The 26,050-nt window shown below is 41.0% G+C and overlaps 1 protein-coding gene and 1 long non-coding RNA gene across 2 annotated transcripts in view; one reads left to right on the plus strand and one right to left on the minus strand.

Moving 5' to 3' along the window:
* Positions 1-311: 311 nt before the first annotated feature.
* LOC139354425 (uncharacterized) lies at positions 312-4,419 on the plus strand. Its single transcript, XM_070998657.1, has 7 exons — positions 312-476; positions 558-656; positions 734-1,430; positions 1,497-1,588; positions 1,868-3,134; positions 3,198-3,752; positions 4,325-4,419. The coding sequence occupies exons 1-7, from the start codon at positions 312-314 to the stop codon at positions 4,417-4,419; spliced, it is 2,970 nt and encodes a 989-aa protein (XP_070854758.1).
* A 766-nt stretch (positions 4,420-5,185) lies between these two features.
* Positions 5,186-26,050, minus strand: part of LOC139354043 (uncharacterized) — a 198,488-nt gene continuing 177,623 nt past the window's right edge. Inside the window, exon 3 of the long non-coding RNA XR_011605141.1 lies at positions 5,186-5,388. This is a non-coding gene — a long non-coding RNA (uncharacterized lncRNA). The remainder of the gene's footprint in view (positions 5,389-26,050) is intronic.

Genomic DNA, 26,050 nt, shown 5'->3' on the forward strand with positions numbered 1-26,050 from the left:
AAGACAATTTTGAGCAAGCATACAGCCACATTTATTGTTCTTTCGCCGATGAATACGAAACCAAGTTTCCAGTCCCAATACAGGTATCAGGTGATCAATCCGTAAACAACACCCTTGTGCCCATTCCTGTTTCCACAATTCAGCTGCCCAAATTGCCCGTACCCCACTTTTCAGGAAATTTTGCAGATTGGCCATCTTTTTATGACAGCTTTACGCAGCTAATACATGAAAATCAATCTCTTTCAAACATTCAAAAATTTCATTTCTTGAAGCAAGCACTACCGCACGGACGAGACCAGGATATAAACCATATGGCATTAACAGAAACCAACTATTCAGTGGCATGGAACCTTGTGGTAAAACGATACAACAACCCTCGACTGCAGTTCATGTACAATATGAATGCACTGTACGGAATCGAGCCACTGTCCAAGGAGATCGCGGTGGACCTTAGGAATTTGTTAAACTTGGCAAACGTATGTATTAGTGAATTCCGACGACTACACATTGCCATTGATTCCTGTGATCATTGGTTGGTACATCACTTACTCACAAAGCTGCCTATCAGCACAACACAGGCCTGGGAACATTCCCTGGGCAACAACGTGGAAATCCCCACCTTCACAAAGCTGGAGGTGTTTCTTCACAATCGATTGGTCAGCATCGACCTAATTGAGAGTAGGAAACCAGCCGTTCCAGTTAGATCATCATACAATCGACCAACCATCGCCAGACAACCATACCATCGGGAAACTCCACTGTTAGGGGACACAGCTTCCACAGTACTCTTGAGTCTGGATCCATCAGGTGCTCGCTCTGCCAACAGAATCACGTTCTAGGACGGTGCCCGGACTTCCTTGCCAAGGATTGTTTCGCGCGAAAGGTTATAGTCGACCGCTCGAAGGCATGCATCAACTGCCTTAGTGCTTCCCATTCTCTCAGTCAATGCAGCAGCAACCGAAACTGCTCGCAATGTGGTCAACGGCACCACACTTTGTTACATTTCCCGAATGCTCAACAAAGTTCTTCATTGACTCCTGAAGTATCCCGACAGCATGCTTCAGACTCTGGTCGGAGCGCAGCCGCTGTACAAAATGCACCATCAACGCAACTCTTCAGCGCAGTTGCCTCCCATCTGAACTCAACGACCCTTCTTGCTAGTGCACTGGTTCGGATCGTAAATAACTCCACTGGGCAGTCAGCTTTAGTTCGAGCTCTCATCGACCATGGCTCGGAAGGCACCCTCATCACGGAAAACATCGTTCAAGCGCTTAGACTCAAACGGCATCCTGTTCGAGCTGAGATCACGGGAATTGGTAATACGTCGCATAATCAGTGCAGGCACAGCACCGACTTCACCATAATCTCATGTTCAGGATCAGATTTTAATGCCTACGTATCCTCAGCCTTCATCCTTCGGTCACTAACAGGTCATTTACCAAAACAAAATGTAAACATTAAGTCCTGTAAACATCTCCAAGGGTTATCCTTTGCAGATCCTAATTTCATCAAGTCGGGTCGCATTGACCTACTTATCGGTGTCGACATTATCCCGCAATTAATGCTTCCGGACATACGCAAAGGGACGGTTGCAGAACCAATTGCATAAAAAAACACACAGCTGGGCTGGATAGTTTTTGGACCAGCTGAAGCAGCCCAGACGACATCAATCTCCATCCGTTGTAATTTGGCAAACCTAAACAACATGGTACAGAGGTTTTTCGAATTGGATCAGGTCTCCACAACAAGACAACTCAACGCATAGGAAAAATGGTGTGAGGACCATTTTCAACAAACTCATATCCGTCAGCCGAATGGGAAATATCTAGTTCGTTTGCCTTTAAAAACGTTGTTTGACCCCACACAGGTGATCGGCCGGTCAAGACAAATCGCATTAAACCGTTTCCACGCCTTGGAAAGGACACTTAATCATCGGCCAGATTTCAGTCAACAGTATGCCAGCACTATTCAAGAGTACTTTGATCTAAAGCAGATAAAAGAGGTAAAAGGTAGTGAGGAAGAACACACTAGGATCAACGCTCAAGGGCAACTCTCAATCTCTGCGTGCACCGTTCCACATCATGCGGTGATCAAAGACGACAGTTTAACTACAAAGATGCGCGTCGTATACGACGCTTCGTGCAAAACGTCTAACGGGAGGTCTTTGAATGATATTTTATGCACGTGTCCCGCCCTACAAAACGATCTTGGAGGAGTTATACTCAACTGGCGTATCCATCGGTACGTCTTTGTGGCCGATATAACGAAAATGTATCGCTGCATAGATATGCATGAAGAAGATGCCCAGTATCAGCGAATTTTCTGGCGCGATGAAAAGGGACTCATCAAGGAATATTTTTTGACTACAGTAACATTTGGCACTGCCTCGGCACCCTTCACGGCGATTCGAGTCATACATCAGATTGCGTCCGACGAGCGCGAACGCTATCCTCTGGCCGAGCATGTCCTTAAAAAAGAAATCTATGTGGACGATGTTCAAACAGGACACGAGACCATCGACGGAGCTCTAAAAATTCGCAATGATGTCATCGCAGCTCTGCAATCAGCAGGCATGGAGCTCAAGAAGTGGGCATCCAACCATCCAGATATCTTAGAAAGCATCCCAACTACAGATCTCTCTAACAGTAGCATTTTTGAGATAGACAATAAGGACTCCATTAAAACTTTAGGGTTGTATTGGCATCCAAACAAATATGGTTTTGGTTTTAATCTTAAGTTTTCTGTGTGTACACAATTAGCCGATTGGATTGTCAATCAACTTCAAGCATCACATCACACCATATCCGTACACTACTGGTCGGATGCAATGATAGTGCTGTATTGGATCAACGGTGACCCTAGGCGTTGGAAGACATTTGTGTCGAATAGAATTGGAGCAATCCTGGAGGCAAGCTCGCCATCGCAGTGGAGACATGTTCTTACGCAAGAAAACCCAGCAGATTGTGCTACACGCGGACTCACCCCTTCCCAGCTGAAACACCACACGCTTTGGTGGAACGGACCACATTGGCTGCATCTTTCAGAGGAGCATTGGCCAGTCAAGCCAGTTCAGTCCCCAAAATCAGAACTTATTTCAGGAGAGCAATCCTTAAAGCACATCGGAGCCCACATTTGTATAGAAGTGCAACCATTTATCGAATCATATTCCTCCTATAATAAACTCTTATTCGTTACAGCCTACGTCAAACGATTCATTTATAATACTCGTCACAAAAAAGCGGATAGACTCACCGGCCCTATTCAGGTATCTGAATTTCAACAGGCTTTGTTCGCACTGGTGCGGATGGTTCAACAAGAAGTCTATTCGGAAGAATTATCAAGACTACGATCCAACAAATTTCTATCTAAACACAACAAACTCAGCCAGCTATCACCGTTTCTCGACGATGAGGGGCTCATGAGAGTTAAAGGCAGACTTAAGAATGCTTTGCAGCTCTCCATGTCTCAACGCACACCAATAATCCTTCCAAAGGCCCACCACCTGACGATTTTGGTTATAAGGAACGCTCATCACAACACCTTACATGGCGGTGTGCAACTAACTTTATCTACAATTCATCAAGTTTTCTGGATCGTCAACGGTAAACAGGCAGTAAAAAGGATTCTGCGACAGTGCGTAACCTGTTTCAAACACCGGTCGTCACCATCAAGCCAACTGATGGGAGATTTACCAGCGCACCGTGTCAATCCGCCCAAACGGGCGTTCGAAGCAACTGGAGTTGATTACACTGGTGCGATTGAGATAAAGTCATCCAGATTCAGAGGTCACACTTGCTATAAAGCATACATTGCAGTTTTTATTTGCTTAGCGAGCAAAGCGATTCATTTGGAAGCAGTCACGGGAATGTCGGCACAGCATTTTCTGTGGGCGCTGCAGCGCTTTATCGGACGGAGGGGTTTTTGTCAACATCTATACAGCGACTGTCATCCGACAAGTCTCTAAAGCTGTGGACCAATGAATTCTATAAAGGAATTGAAGAGACAGTAGTTCCTGAACTTACTCGTCGAAACATTCAGTGGCATTTCAATCCTCCACATAGTCCAAACTTTGGAGGACTCTGGGAATCCAACGTAAAAGCTGTTAAAACCCATCTTTATCGATCGTTTAATGGGATTCGAATGACGTACGAGCAGCTGTCTACCATTCTTGTCCAGATAGAAGCGTGCTTGAACTCTCGGCCATTATGCCACTTAACGTCTGACTAAGATGATTTGCAAGCTCTCACCCCTGCACATTTTTTAAACGGGGATTCGATGATGTCACTCCCTGAGCCTAGTCTTAAGGATTCTTCATTAAACACAGAGTTCCTGGAAAATGGAGTGCAGATTGGCTATCTCATCTGCAGGCGCGCCCCAAGTGGCGCCACGAAACTGACAATCTTCAGCGTAACGACATGATCATCATCAAGGATGATCGAACTGGTCCTTCTGACTGGAAATTAGGGCGAATCATCGACTTACATCCTGGGGCCAATGGGCTCGTTCGAGTAGCTACAATTAAGACCTCAACGGGTATTTACAAGAGGTCTGTGTCAAAGATTTGTCGTTTGCCCTTGCCAAGATTTACTGAAGAGTCTAGCCCAAGTACACAACCCAAGCACCTTTGAATATACCCGCATTCACTCCATAACACACTTCAACCTTTTCAGAGTTAAGCATGGTCTAAGGCTTTGAATACTGGGTAAAGTATTGGGGGCGGCATGAACGGGTGTTTCTGTCGACAGCTGTTTTCTGGCGACTCTGAGAAGCAGTGGACAACAGCAGTTTTAACAGCGAATGTTAGATTTCTGCTGCTAATGTCAGCAGCACTACACTACGAAGAAGACATAAGGAGAAGCTGGTCGCGTTTATAACCGAGCTTTATATTTCCTAATTTGTAAATCAAAGTTAGCATTAAGTCAAAGATTGAAAGTATACAAATGAATACAACTGGTGAAGTTCAACAAATTTCTGAGTTTTTATTACAAAGTGTGTGAAAGACCCCCAGAGTAGACATCTGCTTAACTTTGACGATCGGGTGCGAATCGTCACAGCACGCTGTACATACAATTCTCCCACGTGAACGATCTGTTCTTGTTTTAATATGAATACTTTTTTTATTTCAAATCAAATGACACAAAATATTTAATTTTAATACTTCGTTTCCTTTTTTAAATTTCTTTATTGGCGGTGCGAGTACAGGTTAGCATGTATGTGTTAGCTATGTTAAATTTTAAATTTTTTACCGTTAACTATAAAACTGTAATCTAAATATAGCATTGATCTACGGGGACAAAAACACTTCCCTGGGATAGTAGAAAGTACAAGTAATTTTCGGCACGGCAATGCCTCACGGACTATCCCGCAAATGGAAGACGGATGATGTATCTGTAACAATAAGTAAGAAGAGTTAATTCATACAAATTTTTAATTATTACAATCAATCATGCAACTTTGAACGTCGGCGAGTGCAGACGTGCATTTATTTCTCTTGTGCTCCGAAAGGCAATCGTTAAAAAAAACGATATAAAATAAAAATAAACGGCGAAAAGACGCTTATTGCGATAAAAAGTTGCAAGTTACTATTATTTTATGTTTTTAATTAGTGCTTTTAATACTAAAATACAAATAAGAACAAACAAGGAAGAACGCTATAGTCGAGTACCTCGACTATCAGATACCCGTTACTCAGATAACAAACTTTAAAATAAGTTAGCCGCGCACTTTGTTCTCTCTCCCTTGCTCTCATTTCTCGGCTCTGGTTTTGTTTCAGCCAGCGCCAAGAATGAGAGAGCAACACATAAAATAGACAAAAAACATTTTTATTTATGTATGCTTGCTAAACATACACAATTTTAAGGCACATTCTGTATTTCAAAATATTTGGTTGAATAGCTTCGTTTGAAAGAATTCTATTTGCCGCGGATATTAGATTGCAATTTTTTACATCCACACATGCATAAACACATACATGTATGTATGTATGTATGTATGTCGTTTTCTGGCTCTAGTGTCAAGGCTTGTCCTAACTACTTTGGTTTGAGAGCATTGGACTGAAAACGGAAATGTTTTTTTGGGACAATTTATAGGTATTTATTAAGCTAATTCATATTCTTTGAAAGAGATAAATAAAGATGTACAGATCTTTAAAGGTTTTTGCCTGTCAATGGGAAAAATAGATAAAGGGTTCATTATTCAATAGAATAAGTTAGCCGCGCACTTTGCTCTCTCTGAGCGCAGGCAGGGCTTTTTTCTTTGCCGCTAAGTTCGGCCGGCAACTATTTACATACACACACATACACGCGTAAGAACATTTCGCATTGTCTGGCTCTGACGTCATAGCTTTTTTCTTTGGAGGTTTGTGGGCGTTAGAGTGGGCGTAGCAAAATTTTTTTTGGTCAATCGATAGGTAGTGACAAGACTAATACATTTCAGTTAAAATTTTCGATCTAGCATCAAAACTGTAGTAGTTACACGGTTTGTGGGCGTTAGAGTGGGCGTGGCAGTCTACTGAAAAAAAATTGCGCTGCGTAAGAAGCTCAGGAATCTGTACGCCAAATCTCAATAGCCTAGCTCTTATAGTTTCCGAGATCTCAGCGTTCATCCGGACAGACGGACATGGCTAGATCGACTCGGCTAGTGATCCTGATCAAGAATATCGCATCGCTCAATTAGTTCGCGGCCCGACATATAAGGAGCAGTAGTAAGCAAATATAGATATTTTTATCGAAAGTGTCGATTATCATAAGCTCTGTGTAAAAATTATACAACTCTGTGACCGCGTGCTCTTAAGTTACAAATTTTTAAGTAATACAACCTTTGGGTTTTTCTACAATATGGAAAAAAAGGAGTTTCGTGTCCTGATTAAGCACTGTTTTTTGATAGGAAAAAATACAGTAGAAGCAAAAGCTTGGTTTGATAAACATTACCCAGGTACAATGAATTTAAACGTGGTCGTGTGGACACCAAAGACGCTGAACGCAGTGGTCGCCCAAAAACAGCAGTTACGCCAGAAAATGTGGCAAAAATCCGAAAAATGGTATTGGCCGATCGCAAATTGAAATTAAAGGAGATAGCTGATGCCTCAAAGATATCGGAAAGCAGTGTGTTTACGATATTACATGAGCATTTGGACATGAGAAAGCTCTGCTCGAAGTGGGTGCCGCGATTGCTAACACCGAACCAAAAGCAACAACGCATCGATGCTTCCGAGACGTGTTTAAGCATGTTGAAGCGCAATAGGACCGCTTTTTTTCGCCGTTACGTAACCATGGATGAAACCTGGATACACCACTATACTCCAGAATCCAGTCGTCAGTCTTCTGAGTGGGTGGTAGCCAGTGAAAAATCGGCGGGTAAGGTTATGGCTTCTGTATTTTGGGATGCACATGGGATTTTATTTATAGACTACCTGGAAAAAGGTAAAACAATAAACAGCGAATATTATATAAAACTGCTGGACCGATTGGATCGCGTTATCAAGGAAAAACGTCCACATATGGCCAAGAAGAAACCACTGTTTCACCAGGATAATGCACCATGCCACAAGTCTATGGCAACAATGGTGAAATTGAGTGAATTGAGGTTCGAACTTCTGCCGCACCCACCTTATTCTCCAAATATGGCCCCCAGTGACTACTGGCTTTTTTCAGATCTCAAAAAGCACCTCCAAGGCAAGAGATATCGATCAAATTAAGAGGTGATTGTCGATACTGAGACCTATTTTGAGGGTAAAAGTTCATCTTCCTACAAAAATGGCATAGAAAGGTTGGAGAAGCGCTGGACTGAGTGTATAGCCGTAGATGGAAACTATATTGATGAATAAAACAAAATTTTCAAAAAAAAAAGTGTTTTTCCTTGTTAGGCCGGGAACTTATTGAGCGGTGTGATATATATACTTTATGGGGTCGGAAACGCTTCCTTCTGCCTGTTACATACTTTCCGACGAATCTAGTATACCCTTTTACTCTACGAGTAACGGGTATAATAAAGAGTACAAATACAGCGGCTGAGTCATATTTTACACACGATTGGAATTGAAAATATATTTGACAAATATTTTCGTTGAATAGTAGCACTGAAATATTTACTGGAATTGTTTCAAGTGTGCAACTGTGGGCAAAGGAAACTGGAATATTGTCGGGCACAAGTAACGGAATTGAAATACATATATTAAATGCCGTTCCGTCGGATTAATCTCTTTTGGATTTAGACAATATATCATACAGAAAGTTAGTCGAAATAGGGTTCGAAAAACTGGCTGTATGACTGGCAATTATAGTAAGCGGAACTTATCTGGAGTGTTTCAAGCCTGCTGGGACAAAATCAAAGGAAACTCCAGGAGAGGAAAGTCGGGGTGGCTTGATCGATGAAATAGTTGAAGCCCCAAGATCGAATGGTACGCATAAAAATACGCGGGTACTTTTGGGTTTTTACGCGACGTGCGTAGGTGTTTATTAGTACACTTTGAAACATGAACTGCTTAAGCTTAACTTAACTTAAGCGCTCCAGAGCAGAGCGGAGACTTAGGGTAGAGATGGAGAGGGAGAGCGGACGGCAGTGCGAGCGCGCGAGATGTAGACATCTGGATAAAACTGCCGCTCGACACTGCCTCCTGAAATTAAACGCCCTTTTGGCGTGAACACTATGAGAATTACTATGAATTATTTTGAGACTTATTTGAATTATTAAAATGTACACTTAACATTAAAATGATCGCCTAATTTCTTTATTTACTCGTCCCGAGTAGAGTATGTGCAGGTCAGCCGAAGCAGCAACAACAAAAGCTTCTGCAGTAGTTGATCCACCGCGATCGTTAGCCACAACACCTTCTAACGAACTCAAGCCTATTCACAACGAAAGGGCGCGCTCTCTCTCTCCGTCTATGTCAGTGACGGTGCAAAGCGGGGTAAGCGATAAATGCATTTCTCTTCCTCCTCTTCCTGGCCCTGCCTCACCCCAACTGTCCACATGCCTGGCCACGGTTACCAGCACAGTGACGATATGAGCAACTGTAAATACTATGACAACAACAACATCAGTTTCGTCTGTATGCCCGCCGATCGTTGTACCTGCTGTGCCAGCGGACTTATCAACGGCAGCTAGCGCAGCACCGTCAGATGCTTTAATTAAAAAACAAGGTTCGACCATACAGACTGGCATGGACCGCTACATAGACATTAAAGGAAAAGTAAGTCCACAGGACACGAAAATGGGTAACGTCGCAAAAATCAATCGGGCTTCCTCAAGCCAAGGAAGTGTGCAAAACTCTACTGCAAATAGATTTTAACTTTTGGCTGACACGTCCGACGAAATCCCTTCTGCAGTCTTGGATACGGACAAAAAGAAAGCGAGACCGCCTCCGCTTTATATTCGAGAGAAAAACTCCAACCACCCTGTCAATATAATAATCGATCTGATTGGTAATCCCCACGTAATTCCCTTAACTAAAGGAGACATACATTAATCAAAGGTCCAAGTCAAAAGCGAAGAAAGCTTTAAAAAATTGTCGGAGCTCCTAGACGCCAAGAAAAAGAACTACTATACTTACCAGCTAAAAAGTAGTAAAGGTCAACAAGTTGTCATAAAGGGAATCGAACCAGACGTAAGCACTGCTGAAGTCGAATAGGCACTAAAAGATAAAGGTTTTAACGTAAAACCCGTTTCAAATATACGTAACCGAAACAAACTATCACAACCTCTCTTTAAAGTGGAACTTATAACCTGACTGTAAGGCGCTCAAGAAAAACGAAGTCCATCCCATCTACAATCTCTAGTTTCTACCAAATTTTACTGCACACTCCGCTCTGTATGCGTCGCTTGAGGAGGGTTGCATACCTCTGCTAAGTGTGAATTACAAAATAAGCTAAATAGCAAAAAGTGTCGTAACTGTGGAGGAGATTACACAGCAAACTACAGAGGCTGTCCAGTATACAAATAGTTAAAAAATCGGATCAACCAAAGAGTGTCAACAGCACGATCTCACCACACACCATTGTTACTCTCCAAATCCACACATGAAGTTTTCTTTTCGTCAGCAGCCCGATCTTCACTCGGCAGATCCACGATAAATAAAAACGTAAGTTTTGCAAGCGTTATAATATCGGGTCATGCGAGCCCTGCGTATAATGTCCAATCACCACCTACAGTCTCTTTCCAACCTGCAGAGCACACAGAAAATAAAATGGAAACGATGATACTCAGATTGCAACACAGTATGGATGAATTCATTTTTTTTATGCGAACGAAAATGCAAGTTGACAAATCAAAATATTTTTATTCAGATGCTCCAAAACACCTTATCAAAATAATCAATTGCTCCCCTGCGCATTGCACTGTGCTAGCACAATTTATGAATGACAATGAAACCGATGTCATGTTACTTGCAGAAACCCACCTCACCAACAAATACAATTTCCAAATCCGAGGGTATATGTTTTATAATACCAATCATCCTGAGGGAAAGGCCCATGAAGGCACTGGAATCCTGATTAAAAACCGCATCAAGCACCACTTCTACAACACGTTTGCTACTAACTACCTGTAAGCCACTTCTACCAATATACAGTTGGGTTGTCACAATCTAGCTCTAGCAGCGGTATACTGTCCTCCTCGATTCACGATATCCGAGGCCCAGTTTATCGACTACTTCAACTCACTAGGGAAATACCTTATAGCAGCAGGAGACTATAACGCCAAGCATACGAACTGGGGATCTCGCCTCGTGACGCCGAAAGGTAGACAACTGTATTACGCAATTATAAAACCTAGCAATGAACTTCACTGCGTTTCCCCTGGTTCACCTACACACTGGCCTAGTGACCCCAGAAAATTGCCGGACTTGATTGACTTCGCAGTTACAAAAAACATCCCACGAAATCTGATTAGCGCCAGTTATCTTTCGTATCTATCATCAGACCACTCGCCTGTACTCTTTAGCCTAAACCAACAGCCAGTTGGTAATGATAGCCCCGTCATGTTAACCTCGAACAGCAAAAAAAATACGTAACGTAAATTTAACTTACACCACAGCTAACTGGCGAAGATGACATCAACAGAACCGAAAGCATGCTAGAGTCAGTTTTGGCTTCAGTGGCTCGAATCGCAACACCACGAAGGCAAAACATGGCCACAAGAAGAATACAGATCCCAACAACGCCATATAGAACAACTTTCTCCATCCAGCTCAAAATTCCCACTATGGAAAGCCCACTCAACACTGAGCCCTCCAACAGTAACGGTTACGCCAGTAAGGACCCCTGCAGGCTGCTGGGCCCGACCCAGCAACAAACGTGAGTAATATATATGAGTAAGTAAGTAATTGTATTCCGACCATGCGATCATACAAATTATAAAAGAGCAGCTACAACCGAGAAAATCTGCAGGCTGCGATTCAATAACTCTAAAATTGCTTATAGAACTCCCACTATGCGCTGTTGGTACCATATGCCAGCTGTTCAACACGATGCCAAGACTGGGCTGCTTCCCAAGGAGGTGGAAAAAGTCAATCATCATAATGATACCAAAACCAGGAAAAGACCACACTCTCACCTCCTCATACAGTCCGATAAGTTTACTTTCGTGTCTATCAAAACTCTTTGAAAAATGCTTTCTAACCCGTATCATACCATACTTCAGAAGACATAATAGTATCCCAGCACATCAATTCGACTTTCGCGAAAAACATGGAACTATCGAACAGGTGAACCGCATAACATCGGAAATTCGAAGTGCATTTGAAAATAGGGAATACGGCACTGCGGTATTTTTGGACGTCTCTCAAGCATCCGACAGAGTATGGCTTGACGGCCTAATGCATAAAATCAAAATAATGCTCCCCAATAACACGCAAAAACTCTTGAAGTCAGGATGTTGTTGTGAGATGCAATACTTCCATGTCAGCTGAACATAACATCGAAGCTGGAGTTCCTCAAGACAGTGTTCGGGCCAACTTTATACGAGCAGACAACTGACTACGTCTACGTTTGTCGTCGACACCGCGATCCTCAGCCGATCTAAATGTCCACAACAAGCATCAGCGCAACTTGCGGCCCATCTAGACTGGCGTATAAAAGTAAATGAGCAAAAATGTAAACAAGTAACCTTTACCTTAAATAGACGAAATGGCCCAAACCTTACACTAAACCATACCGTGCTTCCTCAGTCAGATGAAGTAACATATCTTGGCGTACATTTCGACAGACGACTTACCTGGCGCACGCATATTGAAGCTAAACGAACTCACCTAAGGCTGAAGGCAAACAGTCTGCATTGGCTTATAAACTCCCGCTCCCCCTTCAGTCTGGACTACAAGGACTACAACTCCGTTTTGAAACCAATCTGGACTTATGGCTCCCAGTTGTGGGGGAGCGCCAGCAACAGCAACGTAGAAATCGTGCAGGGAGCCCAAGCAAAGATCCTGAGAACTATCACCGGGGCTCCGTGGTACGTTCGGAGTGGAAATATTCAGAGACTTGAATATACTCGCCGTTCGAGACGTAATAGCGCAACACATGGTAAATTACTATACACAGCTGTCAACCCATCCAAACCACCTCGCTAGAGCATAAACGTTGGTATGTAGCCGTTCCCGCCTTCGACGTAACGACCGTCCCATCCAGTGACAATTATTAAGACAGTCTAACATAAATACAGTTTAACAAACTGTTAGAATAATGAGGTACTTTAAGATTTTAACACATTTGGTTAGTCTCGTAAGAGAAAATTCAAAATAAACAACCAAACTAGAAAAAAAAAATCAATTAATCTCACGATGTACGGCAACATAAGAAATAATTTTGGTTTATAATTTTTCGGAGTTTGTGTGCCCGTTACTCCTAGAGTAAGAGGGTCTGAGCCGATCTAGCCATGTTCGACCGAGAAACGCGCACATATTTACAGATTTTGTAAAAATGTAACGCGATTTTGGTTTGTGTATGAATACCCAATTAGTCGCACAAAATGTTTAATTTTAAATAATCAACAAATGAGCAATTACCGTACCTACCTCTAGATAAGGCAATCTAAGAATCAGCCGCAGTGCCAAAAAATTTAAAAAAGCATTGAAAACAGACGGAATGACATCAACTGTATAGTGAAGAAAATTTATAATATATAGAGAGGTGTCCTTATTTTTACTTCCGAGAATGTTTGTCGGGTTCCATTTGGCTTTCAATGCGATTATTATGCAACTCAGAAAACGTTCGGTTTATATTGTTAGGTCCCCCAAACCGTTATAGAAATAAGAACATACACTTTTATTACCCGTTACTAGTAGAGTAAAAGGGTATAGTACGAGTAGATTCGGCGAAAAGTATGTAACAGGCAGATGGAAGCGTTTACGACCCCATAAAGTATACAAATTCTTGATCAGGGCCACTAGCCGAGTCGATCTAGCCATGTTCGTCTGTCCGTCTGTCTGTCGGTCCGGATGAACGCTGAGTTCTCGGAAACTATGAGGGCTAGGCTATTGGGATTATGCAGCGCAAGTTTGTTTCAGCAGGGTGCCACACCCACTCTAACACCCACAAACCTCCCAAAACTGCGGCTTCAACAGTTTTGATGCTGGAACAAAAATTTTTGCTGAAATGTATTGGTCTCATCAATACCTATCGATTGACCCAAAAACAAAATTTAATCTCGTTTTGCTGCTTGCATATCTCCATTTCCCTTTGGTCCCTTAAGCTGAGTAACGGGTATTTGATAGTCGAGGTACTCGACTACAGCGTTCTTCCTTGTTTTTTATTTAATACTTTTAAGTACGTAGGATATACCTGTTCTGGCACGAATTTATACCGGAAGCCGGTTCTGGCACTGATTTTTATACCGGTTCTGGCACCTTGTCGATTCTGGCACGGATTTATAACCAGAAGTCGGTTCTGGCGCGCATTTTTATACCGGAAGTCGATTCTGGCACGAATTTTTATACCGGAAGATGAATTCTGAAACCTATTTTATACCCTTGCAGAGGGTATAACGATTTCAGGCAGAAGTTTGCAACGCAGTGAAGAAGACGTTTCCAACCCCATAAAGTATATATATTCTTGATCAGCATGACTAGACGAGGCGATCTAGCCATGTCCGTCTGTCAGTCCGTTTCAACGCAAACTAGTCTCTCAGTTTTAAAGCTATCGGGCTGAAACTTTCCCAAAAGTCTTATATCTTTTGCAGGTAGTATATAAGTCTGAACCAGCCGGATCGGACAACTATATCTTATAGCTCCCATAGGAATAATAGGAAAAACAAATTTTAAAAAATTATATCTTTGGTGTTTTTTAGCATATAACCTCCTAAGCTTGGAAATAACATTTTTTAATTAGTTTTGAATTTCGAATTTAATTTTATCAAAATCGGAAGACTATATCATATAGCTGCCATAGGAACGGTCGTAAAGTTGGTGGAAAAATAATATGAAACAAATTATAGCTCGGTGTTTTTCAACATATAACCTCCAACGCTTGGAAATAACATTTTTTAATTAGTTCTGAATTTCGAATTTAATTTTATCAAAATCGGACGACTATATCATATAGCTGCCATAGGAACGATCGGAAAATTGGTAGGAAAATAATATGAAACAAATTATTGCTTCGGTGTTTTTAACATATAACCTCCTACGCTTGGAAATAACATTTTTTAGTTAGTTCTGAATTTCGAATTTAATTTTATCAAAATCGTACGACTATATCATATAGCTGCCATAGGAACGATCGGAAAATTGGTAGGAAAATAATATGAAACAAATTATAGCTTCGGTGTTTTTTGACATATTATCTTATACTATTGGGAATATCATTTTTTGTGTTTTTAAATTTAATAATTATAGCTGCAAGGGTATATAATCTTCGGCTTGCCGAAGCTAACTTCCTTTCTTGTTTTATATCAAGAATTTTCTAGAATATTTTCGATCACCCTTTTTTTATATCATTTTCTAGTTATCAGTATAAGTATCAGTATCTAGTGCACAAATAAGTAATAACTTAGGTGTATAGGAAAAGCATTTCGCAATCGCATTGAAACGTACATAATCACAAATCCTAATAAAGAATGCTTGGAAATCACATTATTTCAACAATCAAACAAAAACCAAGTGATCAATTTACTCCAAGAAGTTCGAAAAAAACATATCAATATAAAATTTAATTTCGACCAATTTTGCAATTATGTTTTAACTAAAGAGAGTGAAGATCATTGTCAAATCAATCTTAAGTCATTTCAAACGAAAACCTTAAGTCATACAATGTGTGAGAAAGGAAATTTAATTGAAATAATCAATGATTTATATAACCATCTTGTTTGTGCCTAACCGAAGTAGACACTTCCGGGTCACACCGCGGGACAAGGGGGTAATGAGCACTTGTCACTGGCACGGGGACGCTTTGCTGGCAGGACGATCGCGTCGCGGCAATGGTAACGATGGTTACTGCGATGCCGAACCACAGGCGATGCGGAACTGCGCTGAGGTTGAGATAACGTAGTGGAGATAGTGTATTACTAGCCCTATTCCCATAGGTAGGAAGTAGAACCGCGGAGTTATGAGATGCGTTGATAACTGTTTTATTCTTTATTTGGAACATGTTTTTATACTACTTGGAACACGGAAGCTTAGTGTAATGATTAGGGAAGTAAGCTTTATTCTAAAGTAGGTCAGGGAATTATGATTATGGTAGCAGTTTGCGTAGTTGGCTTTGCGTAGTTGGCTGATACTGCAAAATGTGCTGACTGTAATGGCGGGTCAGAGTGCCGTTGAGTCGTTGAGACGGTGAGTTAGTGAGACATATAATATGCTGATCACCAATTCTCATATGCAGTGGGTGCTACTATACGCCTGGTACTGTTCCCAACTTGGCTACTGCTTGATTTGTTGGGTGTGGTCATGTTGAGCACCTTTGGGTACAAACATTCTCCCCCCATTGAGGGGTACCCTCAATTAAGTCGTGATGTCGGTCAGCCCTTGGCCGAATTGTATAGTAAACACCTAACAAATCAATGACCGAGGTGGATCCTTCCTTCAACTGCGGCGGTTCATGTTTGTGATTCAGGTCACTCATACCTTCTTGATGCTGCTTAACACTCTCCGTTGCGATAAAATTTACATTACCGTGGGGACTGAAATTGTGCCCTCGTAGAACTTGATTATTTGGCACGTCTGTGGTATGTGGACTTTCTGCAACAACACTTAGGTATTTGTAAGTTCAATTTAGAAATGTTGAACAAAAGTCAGGCTTCTTATTGGTTTTAAGTTGATGGGAAGTCGGTTCTGTATCAATTGATTTTTCTTTTGTAGTACAAAGTTCAATTAGCTGCAATTAACTATTATGCATAGCGGTTATTCCTCGATCGGACGAGTCAGTGTCGCTGGTTGGCTACATATATCTTTAGGTTCCCTTATTTTATGAACCATCAATGCTAAGTTCGTTAAATGCAAGATCATCTCTGAGTTCTACCAGAATAGGGTTGAATTCCGTATCAGATGAGGTTTCTTTATTGAGATAACCTGTGATTACATAACCAAGCCTTGTGCCTTGTGCCAAAGGTTTATTAGGTCCTAGTTCAAGAAGTTCACCGGTAATTACACGAGAATACACCTCAACCCCTAAGGTTAGGTCAACGGGTCCAGGATGCCGAAAGTCAGGATCTGCTAACGGCAGCCCCCCGGGAATATTAAGATCGGTATCAATCGGTACTAACGGTTGGTCTGTACTGACTGTGGGAATAATAAATACCTCTATTAGTGTTTCATACCCTGATGTAACTGATAAGAGCTTTAGTGTTGATCTAATTGCTGTTGATATTTTTTCTCCGATTCCAGATATTTCAATCGGTGACCTTCCCTTAAGAGATAGCAGATCTGCCATTTTCCTTGAGATATGAATCACCTGTGATCCACCATCTATTACAGCGCGACATGTTTGTAATTAACCGTTTGGCCCTTATAATGAGACCTTGGCGGTAGCGAGCAGAGTATATCCTCCTACGTCGTCGTAGCCTGCAATGGTTACTGCGCCGGCCACTGGATTGCTGGTCGGTAATTGGTGTAACAATGATGCCGTTGCTGGCAGACTCGACAAGTAGTCGTTGATCCACAATTTTCAACCTTATGAGCTGTAGACAAACAACTTGTGCATGCTCCTACTCTAATAGTGGCTTGGCGCTGCGTTTTTGGGGTCCATTTCCTGGAAACGGCTACATGCTCTAAAATGATGTGGTCCTAGGTGACAAATCTTACAGCTCTCTTCGTTGTGAACTGACTGATGGCGGAATGCTTTTGTAGGTTGAGCGCTTATCGTCTCCAGCATGCAAGCGCGCCGCTCAATAAACGTCAGTACACTCCATTACGTTGGAGTTTCTGTCGGTGCATCCGCTGAATTTTCTAGAGCAGCTAGAGACTGCTGGTCTAGTTTTCTTCTGATAAGAAAACACAGGATTGGATCCCAGGATTTTGTGCTGATATCGAGGTTTTTAAGAGTACTCATTGAGTTTTTTATAATGTCATGTAAGGCCCTTAGTTGGCGCGAGGAGCCGTCTATAGGCTTATGGTCAATAATTTTTGCTATGGCGGCGAATACTAGTATTTTTCCGTTCTGGTACCTGGCCTTTAAACGCAACCAGGTGTCGTCATAGCCACCGTGTGAGAAGGCTGTGTCTGTCAAGACGTTTCTCGCATCACCACGAAGCGAACTCTATAGAATATGTAGTTTTTGACTAGCCGAATATGGTTTATTATGTACCATTCCACAAAGAGATCAGGAACCGTGGTCAGTCTAGATACTCGTCGTTGAACTCCGGAATGCTAATTGGCGGAAGTGCCAATTTTAGGCTCATTGGCGAGTCGCTTTCTCGAAGCAGGTTCATTTCGTATTCCTCGTATAATTTGTGGAATTGAGCTAGCTCTGCTTCTGCGTTCGAGGCTAATGTTAATGATGACTCCAATTCGTTGCATCTTCTCTGCAACTGTCGGATCACCGTATCAATTGTGGAATCTCCTTTGACTTGATCTCTTGTTGTGATCTTGATGTTGGCCGAAGTTCGTCTCGGGGCTTTCGGAAGCCCGCTTCCAGTCGGCATGTTGTCCAGAAAGATATTCTGATATTTTTCGACCAGCTCCTTAAGTGCTACTACTCGTGAAGAGTACTCACTTCCAATGGGTAATGCCGCTTGCTGGACTTCTTCATCTAGGTCGCAAAACTGCTGCCAGAGATCGTTTAACTGATTTAGCTTACCGGAATAATAGCCGCCTCGGTGGCGTCGGTCGGCAGAATCCTTGCTATAATTCTTAATAAGCTGTTGGATTTTCTGTTGAAGTTCGTTTTGTTTGGAAAGTAATCGATTGTGTAAATCGATTCTTGTGTGACTTGTTTCCTCTATGAATGAAGTAGACATATTGTGTGTCCTAGAAACAAAGAATCCTGTGAAGCTGGATGAAGCTGAGTATCCTGTAAACTGGATGAAGATGAGTATCCTGTGAAGCTGGATGAAGCTGACGTTCCTGTGACGCTGGCAGAAGAAGCGAATCCTGTAAAGCTGGATTAAGCTGAAGTTCCAGTGACGCTGGAAGAAGAAGCGTATCCTGTGAAGCTGGATTAAGCTGAAGTTCCTGTGACGCTGGAAGAAGAAGCGTATCCTGTGAAGCTGGATTAAGCTGAGTTCCTGTGACGCTGGAAAAAAAAACGTATCCTGTGAAGCTGGATAAAGCTGACGATCCTATGACGCTGGAGGACGAAGCGTGTCCTGTGAAGCTGGATTAGGCTGACAACCCTGTGACGCTGGACGACGAAGCGTATCCTGTGAAGCTGGATGAGCTATGGTTTCCAGGGTGGGTGGATGTGGTGAACTTAACGGGTCTTCTTACCAGTCAGAGGTTCAGCCTTTGGTCGGAAGGGGGTTGCTTGAGTGTGATCATTTGTTGGTAAAGGATCACGTCGGAGTCACCAATGTTTGTACCTAACCGAAGTAGACACTTCCGGGTCACACCGCGGGACAAGGGGGTAATGAGCACTTGTCGCTGGCACGAGGACGCTTTGCTGGCAGGACGATCGCGTCGCGGCAATGGTAACGATGGTTACTGCGATGCCGAACCACAGGCGATGCGGAACTGCGCTGAGGTTGAGATAACGTAGTGGAGATAGTGTATTACGAGCCCTATTCCCATAGGTAGGAAGTAGAACCGCGGAGTTATGAGATGCGTTGATAACGGTTTTATTCATCATTTGGAACATGTTTATATACTACTTGGAACACGGAAGTTTAGTGTAATGATTAGTGAAGTAAGCTATATTCTAAAGTAGGTCAGGGAATTATGATTATGGTAGCAGTTTGCGTAGTTGGCTTTGCGTAGTTGGCTGATAATGTGCTGACTGCATTGGCGGGTCAGTGCGCCGTTGAGTCGGTGAGTTAGTGAGACATATAATATGCTGATCAGCAACTCTCATATGCAGTGGGTGCTACTGAGCGCATGGTACTCTTCCCAACTTGGCTACTGCTTGATTTGTTGGGTGTGGTCATGTTGAGCACCTTTGGGTACGAACACATCTAAAAAATGAAATTAATGAATTTCAAGAACGAGACATTGGTCGGTCATTAATTGAAATAGTGCATTTGGAAGTGAATATAAATAAACATCGGCCCATAAGTAGTAGGGAAAGATGGGTTCTGGGACAATTAGCATATTAATGGCCACCGCCCCCCCTCCCCACCCTCATTAACGTATGCGGGTTCTGGGACAATTAGCATATTAATGGCCCCCGCCCCCTTACTAATTAGCATAGTAATGACCCCCGCCTCTCACTAATTAACTTATTAATGGCCCCCGGACCCCCCTCCCCCCTCATTAACATATGCGGGCTCTGGGACAATTAGCATAATCCAATAAATTAACTGATTTTAATGGGCTTTGAAGTCATAAAAATGTCACGATCATGTCCATAAAGAGTATAATTAATTGCCCCCATCGCCCCCACATCACCATGTGACAATATTGATCATGTATCCTTCCCCTCAATATGTGCAATTAATAGTCAGGTGAGAAAGGTGCAGGTGAGAAAGGTCGCACAACCATAGTATCCAAAGGTTGTTATCTTAGAGGAACATATCCGATCATGTTGGGGAAAGGTGTGATCACGTACCCTTTTGCCTCATTATCACAGGTGTTGCTGTGCACGTGTGAAAGGTCGCACACCCAAAGTATTCAAAGATGGTTATCTTAGAGGAACATGTCCGATCATGTTGGGGAATAATGTTTCCTATGATTGTAAAACTAATTTAGAAATCAAAAGAACCCCAATAAAATAAATCTCACAAGTTAGTGATTCTCAGATGTGGAATATTTTCAAATACACATTTTTGTTTCCGCCCCAGAACGTTTAACTGGTAAATTGTCTAAGATTCTCTTCTTTGCACAAATGGGTCATAAACATGTCATAAAAGGGATTCAAGCAAGAGCTACCCGAACATGCGAACCTGTCAATTACCTGACCGCAATAAAAGGGACACATGCACAACCCAGAAGGCGCACGCTCATTGAAAAGATCATGGGCCTCACGCCAACGACCTCATACGAGCTCATACGACATTCCCATAATAGGGGTTGAAATCACGACCGCGCAACAGCTCGCAAGTAGCCGACATATCTCAGTCAAGGAAATATTTTCCATTCTCCGTACCTGTAATTATACCCGTTACTCGTAGAGTAAAAGGGTATACTAGATTCGTCGGAAAGTATGTAACAGGCAGAAGGAAGCGTTTCCGACCCCACAAAGTATATATATTCTTGATCAGGATCACTAGCCGAGTCGATCTAGCCATGTCCGTCTGTCCGTCTGTCCGGATGAACGCTGAGATCTCGGAAACTATGGGAGCTAGGCTATTGAGATTTGGCGTGCAGATTCCTGAGCTTCTTACGCAGCGCAAGTTTGTTTCGGCACAGTGCCACGCCCACTCTAACGCCCACAAACCGCCCAAAACTGTGGCTACTACAGTTTTGATGCTAGAATAAAAATTTTAACTGAAATGTATTGTTCTCATCAATACCTATCGATTGACCCAAAAAAAAGTTTGCCACGCCCACTTTAACGCCCACAAACCGCGAAAACCTGTGACGCCCACAATTTGCATGCTAGATAAAAAATTTTAACTGAAATGTATTGGTCTCGTCGATACCTATCGATTGATCCAAAAAAAAATTTGCCACGCCCACTCTAACGCCCATAACGCTTAAATCTGTATACCGCCGGTAGGTGGCGCATTTTAATCTCGCTTTGCTGCTTGCATATCTCCATTTAGCTGAGGTCGAGGTACTGGACTATAGCGTTCTCCCTTGTTTTAACTCGAAATAAAAAGTCAGAAGTTTATTTTGTAGCATAATAATACATTTATTCATTTATTTTGGTATTGCGAACATTTTTGTTATATATAGAAATGAATTTTCTGCTTTGATTCCGGCGATTTGCATAGAAGAAGCAGGCGCACGTTTCCGACATCATTTCTGGATTACAAAATGTAAAGTGTTCACCATAATTCGTAGTTTTGAGATCATGTCCACCTCGATTCATGAACATAGATTTTGTGTTTAGAAGGTATTAAAAATGCTGACCAATTATCTCTCCTTTAAATTGTTCAATAAATTGGTCAATTTCCTCATGAAATTTCATTTTTTTAATTTTATTTTCTTGTAGGTCTTTACACATCTAGTCTCAACTTTAAAATGATGTATAACAATTATTTTATTGTTTTGGAGCTACTTTTAAAAAATGTCAAAATAATGTATGCATTGTTTAGAGCACAAACCCCGCCCTTAAGGTGTGTTTCACAATAGGGAAACCGGTTTCCTTTAAACCTGTTTAATGACGGACAGCCCATTTCCTCGATATTAATGAGCTGACGACTCCCAAAAAACTTCTGTAGAAATCGTTTCTTTTCCACACCTTTACAAATAATTTGTTTTCCGCTTGTAATTGTCCTTAGATACTTTCTAGTTTGTGGAAAACTGTTCTCTCCATCGTTCCAAAAAATTTTGTGATGTGTATTGGTTAACCAAATTGCAGTCTTTCGAGATTTTGTATTTAGCAAAGTAAAATCATATGGTGGTTCTATTAAAATACTATTATTCAAGTTCGGATCTTTTTCGAATACAATTCCAATTTCCTTTAAAATAAAATTATTATTATTATCAAAGAAACCTTGAACATCAATCGAAACAGTATCATTCAACATTTTTCTATTGTTAAACAACTCGTTGTACTAGTCCGTTTAATGGGTTATATTCAACTAAACGGTCATGTATGAGGAGACAGTAATCTTGGGTATTTTCATGACTTGGTGTCTTCAGTTCTATTGAAATTCTCACATCAATAGGACCAGTTTTCACTGATTCGTTTTGATATGAAAGATCAACCACAATAACACGGGCCTTCAATTTAAATTCATTTGGGGCCAATAATGGTTGTGACTCACGATTATAGTAACTAGATTGAAATCTTGTATACATTTCATATAGGTGAGCATACTGATTCTTACTAAAATCAACATTCAGATTATCATATGGATATGACTCAGAATTCAAGTGAACTTTCAAGTTTGATAAGTTATTTTTGATAAGTTCTCCATTTAGTGTAAATCCAATTATGTCAAATCTTGGTTTTTCGCGGTTAGCCGACAATTTCACATTCCAGCTGTGTTGACTTCCATACCCCAATTTGGGGTTAACATATGAATCCCAACTCCGGAATGCGATTGGTAGGTTTACACCACTTTTAATAATATCGTACATCTTAATTTTTGCAAAATCACTCGGAAAATGAAGTGAACTAATACGAAAAGAAAAGGCAAGCCGTGTTGATATGCGTATTGGGTTTTGCCCCCCCCCCCCCTCGCACCCCTTTGTTCACCGAGCGAGTCGGATTACTAAAAATCGATGACCCAATTGGAAGCGGTAAATTATTTACGTCCGACATATATATATATCATCCCGATCTTGTGAATTTCATCCTCTAACTTGCCTGCATAGTAAGGCGGAAGACCCCCTCACATTCCCGCATGAAACCCCTTCCCCCCCACGAAGTGGTATATCCCTTCGTGTCCTATTAACTCCTCACGAGGTGGCAGACCCCTTCGTGCCCTACTAACTCCCCACGAGGTGGTATATCCCTTCGCGTCCTATTAACTCCCCACGAGGTGGCATGTCCCTTCGTGCCCTATTAACTCCCCACGAGGTGGCAGACCCCTTCGTGCCCTACTAACTCCCACGAGGTGGCAGACCCCTCCGTGCCAGCGACAAGTGAGACCCGGAAGTGTCTACTTCGGTTAGGCACGAACACAGGATGCAGGCATGACCATCGAATTTAACACTGAAGGTGTAAAAGTATCTAAAAATGGTAAATTGGCCTTTAATGGAATAAGTGAGTACAATGTACCCATTATAAAATTTCAACTGAACAGTAAAACATTTACTTCTAAGATTTCTAATAGTGCTGAGTATCGATTATGGCATGAAAGATTAGGCCACATAAGTGTAGGAAATTTTTAGAAATAAAACGAAATAGTTTCTTTGAAGATACTAAAATATTAAACAATATTTATTTAAACCATGAATTATGTGAGGCTTGTATAAACGGCAAGCAAGCTAGATTAAAGTTTCAAAAATTTAAAAATAAAGAAAATATTACACGACCATTGTTTGTTGTCCATTCCGACTTCTGTGGTCCAATAACATCCTCTACCATTGATAATAAAAACTACTATGTAGTTTTTATTGATCAGTATACACATTACTGTGTGACCTATTTAATAACTTATAAGTCGGATGTGTTTTTTGTTTTCAAAGACTTTGTAGCGAAGAGCGAGGCTCACTTCACTTTAAAAATTGTGAATTTGTATATCGATAATGGAAGGGAATATCTTTCTAACGAAATGCGTGATTTCTGTGTCGAAAAAGGCATCAGCTATCATTTAACGGTTCCTCATACTCCACAATTGAATGGTGTATCAGAACGGATGATTCGAACAATCACCGAAAAGGCTCGATCTATGATCAGTTGTGCTAAGCTCAATAAGCATTTTTGGGGTGAGGCTGTTTTAACAGCAACCTATTTAATTAACAGATCCCCAAGTAGAGCATTGCAAAAGATTAATAAAACACCATTTGAGATGTGGCATAACAAAAAGCCAACGTTGAAATATCTTAAAATATTTGGTTCGACGGTATATGCTTTGAATAAAATACGAAAAAGAAAGTTTGACGAAAAGTCAATTAAAGCTATACTTGTTGGATATGAACCAAATGGTTATAAGTTGTGGTCTGAGGAATCGAGGAAATTTATGACAGCAAGAGATGTTGTGGTGGATGAAATAAACATGTTAAAATCAAGAGTTTTACGTGGGGAAGATTCTGAGGTTCAAAGTAATACTGTTGAACAAAATAATGAATCTTTAAGTACAGGAAATGAAGAGTTGGTTTTTCCTTTGATAAAAAGTAATGAATCTGTTGATTCTGAGTTAAGTGAACAACTCAATGAAAATTCCACATGTCTAGAGAATGCCGATCCAGTTGTAAAAGCTGGTGATAAATTAAAAGAAAATAAAAGTGAAGAAGAAATCAGACGCAGTGAAAGAATTAAAAGTAGACCCAAATTATCATATCGATTTTTAGAAAGATGTCTCATGAATACTCAAATATGCTTAAATTGATGAAATTAAGTTTCGTGAGGACAGATCTTACTGGGAGAAAGCTATACAAGATGAACTTAATTCTCATTTTCAAAATAATACTTGGTCCCTAGTGCATAAGCCAGAAAATAAAAACATAGTTGATTGCAGATGGGTATTTAGTATAAAACAAGATGAATTTGGGAACTTAGTAAAGTACAAAGCAAGACTTGTAGCGCGGGGCTTCACTCAAGAATATATGACTGATTACGATGAGACATTTGCACCAGTTGCACTTTCAAATCAATACGATTTAATGGTTCATCATATGGACGTAAAAACTGCCTTTTTAAACGGAACTCTAAAGGATGAAATCTACATGAGCGTTCCAAAAGGCCTGAATCACTCTTATGAAAATAAAGTATGTAAACTTAATAAAGCTATATATGGTCTTAAGCAAGCTGCTAGATGTTGGTTCGAAGTTTTTGAAAGTGTGTTGAAGGATGTTGGATTTAAAAACTTAGGAGTTGATCGGTGTATTTATATTTTGGATAAGGGAGATATTTCGAGAAATATATATGTCTTGTTATATGTGGTTCAAATGACCGATTTACGTGAAATTAGACACTTTATTGGCATAAAAATTGATAGAACTAATGGAGAGATTTGTCTTAGTCAGTCAGCATATATTAAAAATGTATTGAGAAAATGTAATATGGAAGAGTGTAATTCAGTTAGTACTCCCCTCCCAAGTAAGTTAGACTATACAGCTCTGCAATCAGAAGAATTATGTGATGCACCGTGTAGAAATTTAATTGGTTGTGTGATGTACATAATGTTATGTACACGGCCCGACTTAAGTACTTTAATAAGTATTCTAAGCAGATATACAAACAACAACAATAAGGAACTATGGCAATGCCTTAAGAGAGTTCTTAGATATCTGAAGGGAACTGTTAATATCAAGCTTAGATTCAAGAAGGTAGCTAATTTTAATAATATTCTTACAGGCTATGTAGATTCCGATTGGGCTGGAAATGAAACTGACAGAAGAAGTACCACGGGGTGCCTTTTTAAAATGTTTGAAAATTGTTTGGTTTCATGGAGTACCATGAAGCAAAAGTCGGTTGCTGCTTCATCTACTGAAGCAGAATACATGGCCTTGTTTGAAGGTGTAAGAGAAGCTCTTTGGTTAAAATCGCTAATAAATGAGATTAATCTAGAATTAAGTGGTCCTATTGATATTTTTGAAGACAACCAAGGTTGTATAAGTATTGCAAATAATCCTACTTGCCATAAGAGAACAAAGCACATAGATATTAAATATCACTTTACAAGAGAGCAAATTGAAAAGAAACTAATTTGTGTAAAGTATATTCCCACAGATCTGCAACTAGCCGACATATTGACG

Source organism: Drosophila suzukii, assembly GCF_043229965.1.
Source record: "Drosophila suzukii chromosome 2 unlocalized genomic scaffold, CBGP_Dsuzu_IsoJpt1.0 scf_2c, whole genome shotgun sequence".
NCBI classification, from domain to species: domain Eukaryota; kingdom Metazoa; phylum Arthropoda; class Insecta; order Diptera; family Drosophilidae; genus Drosophila; species Drosophila suzukii.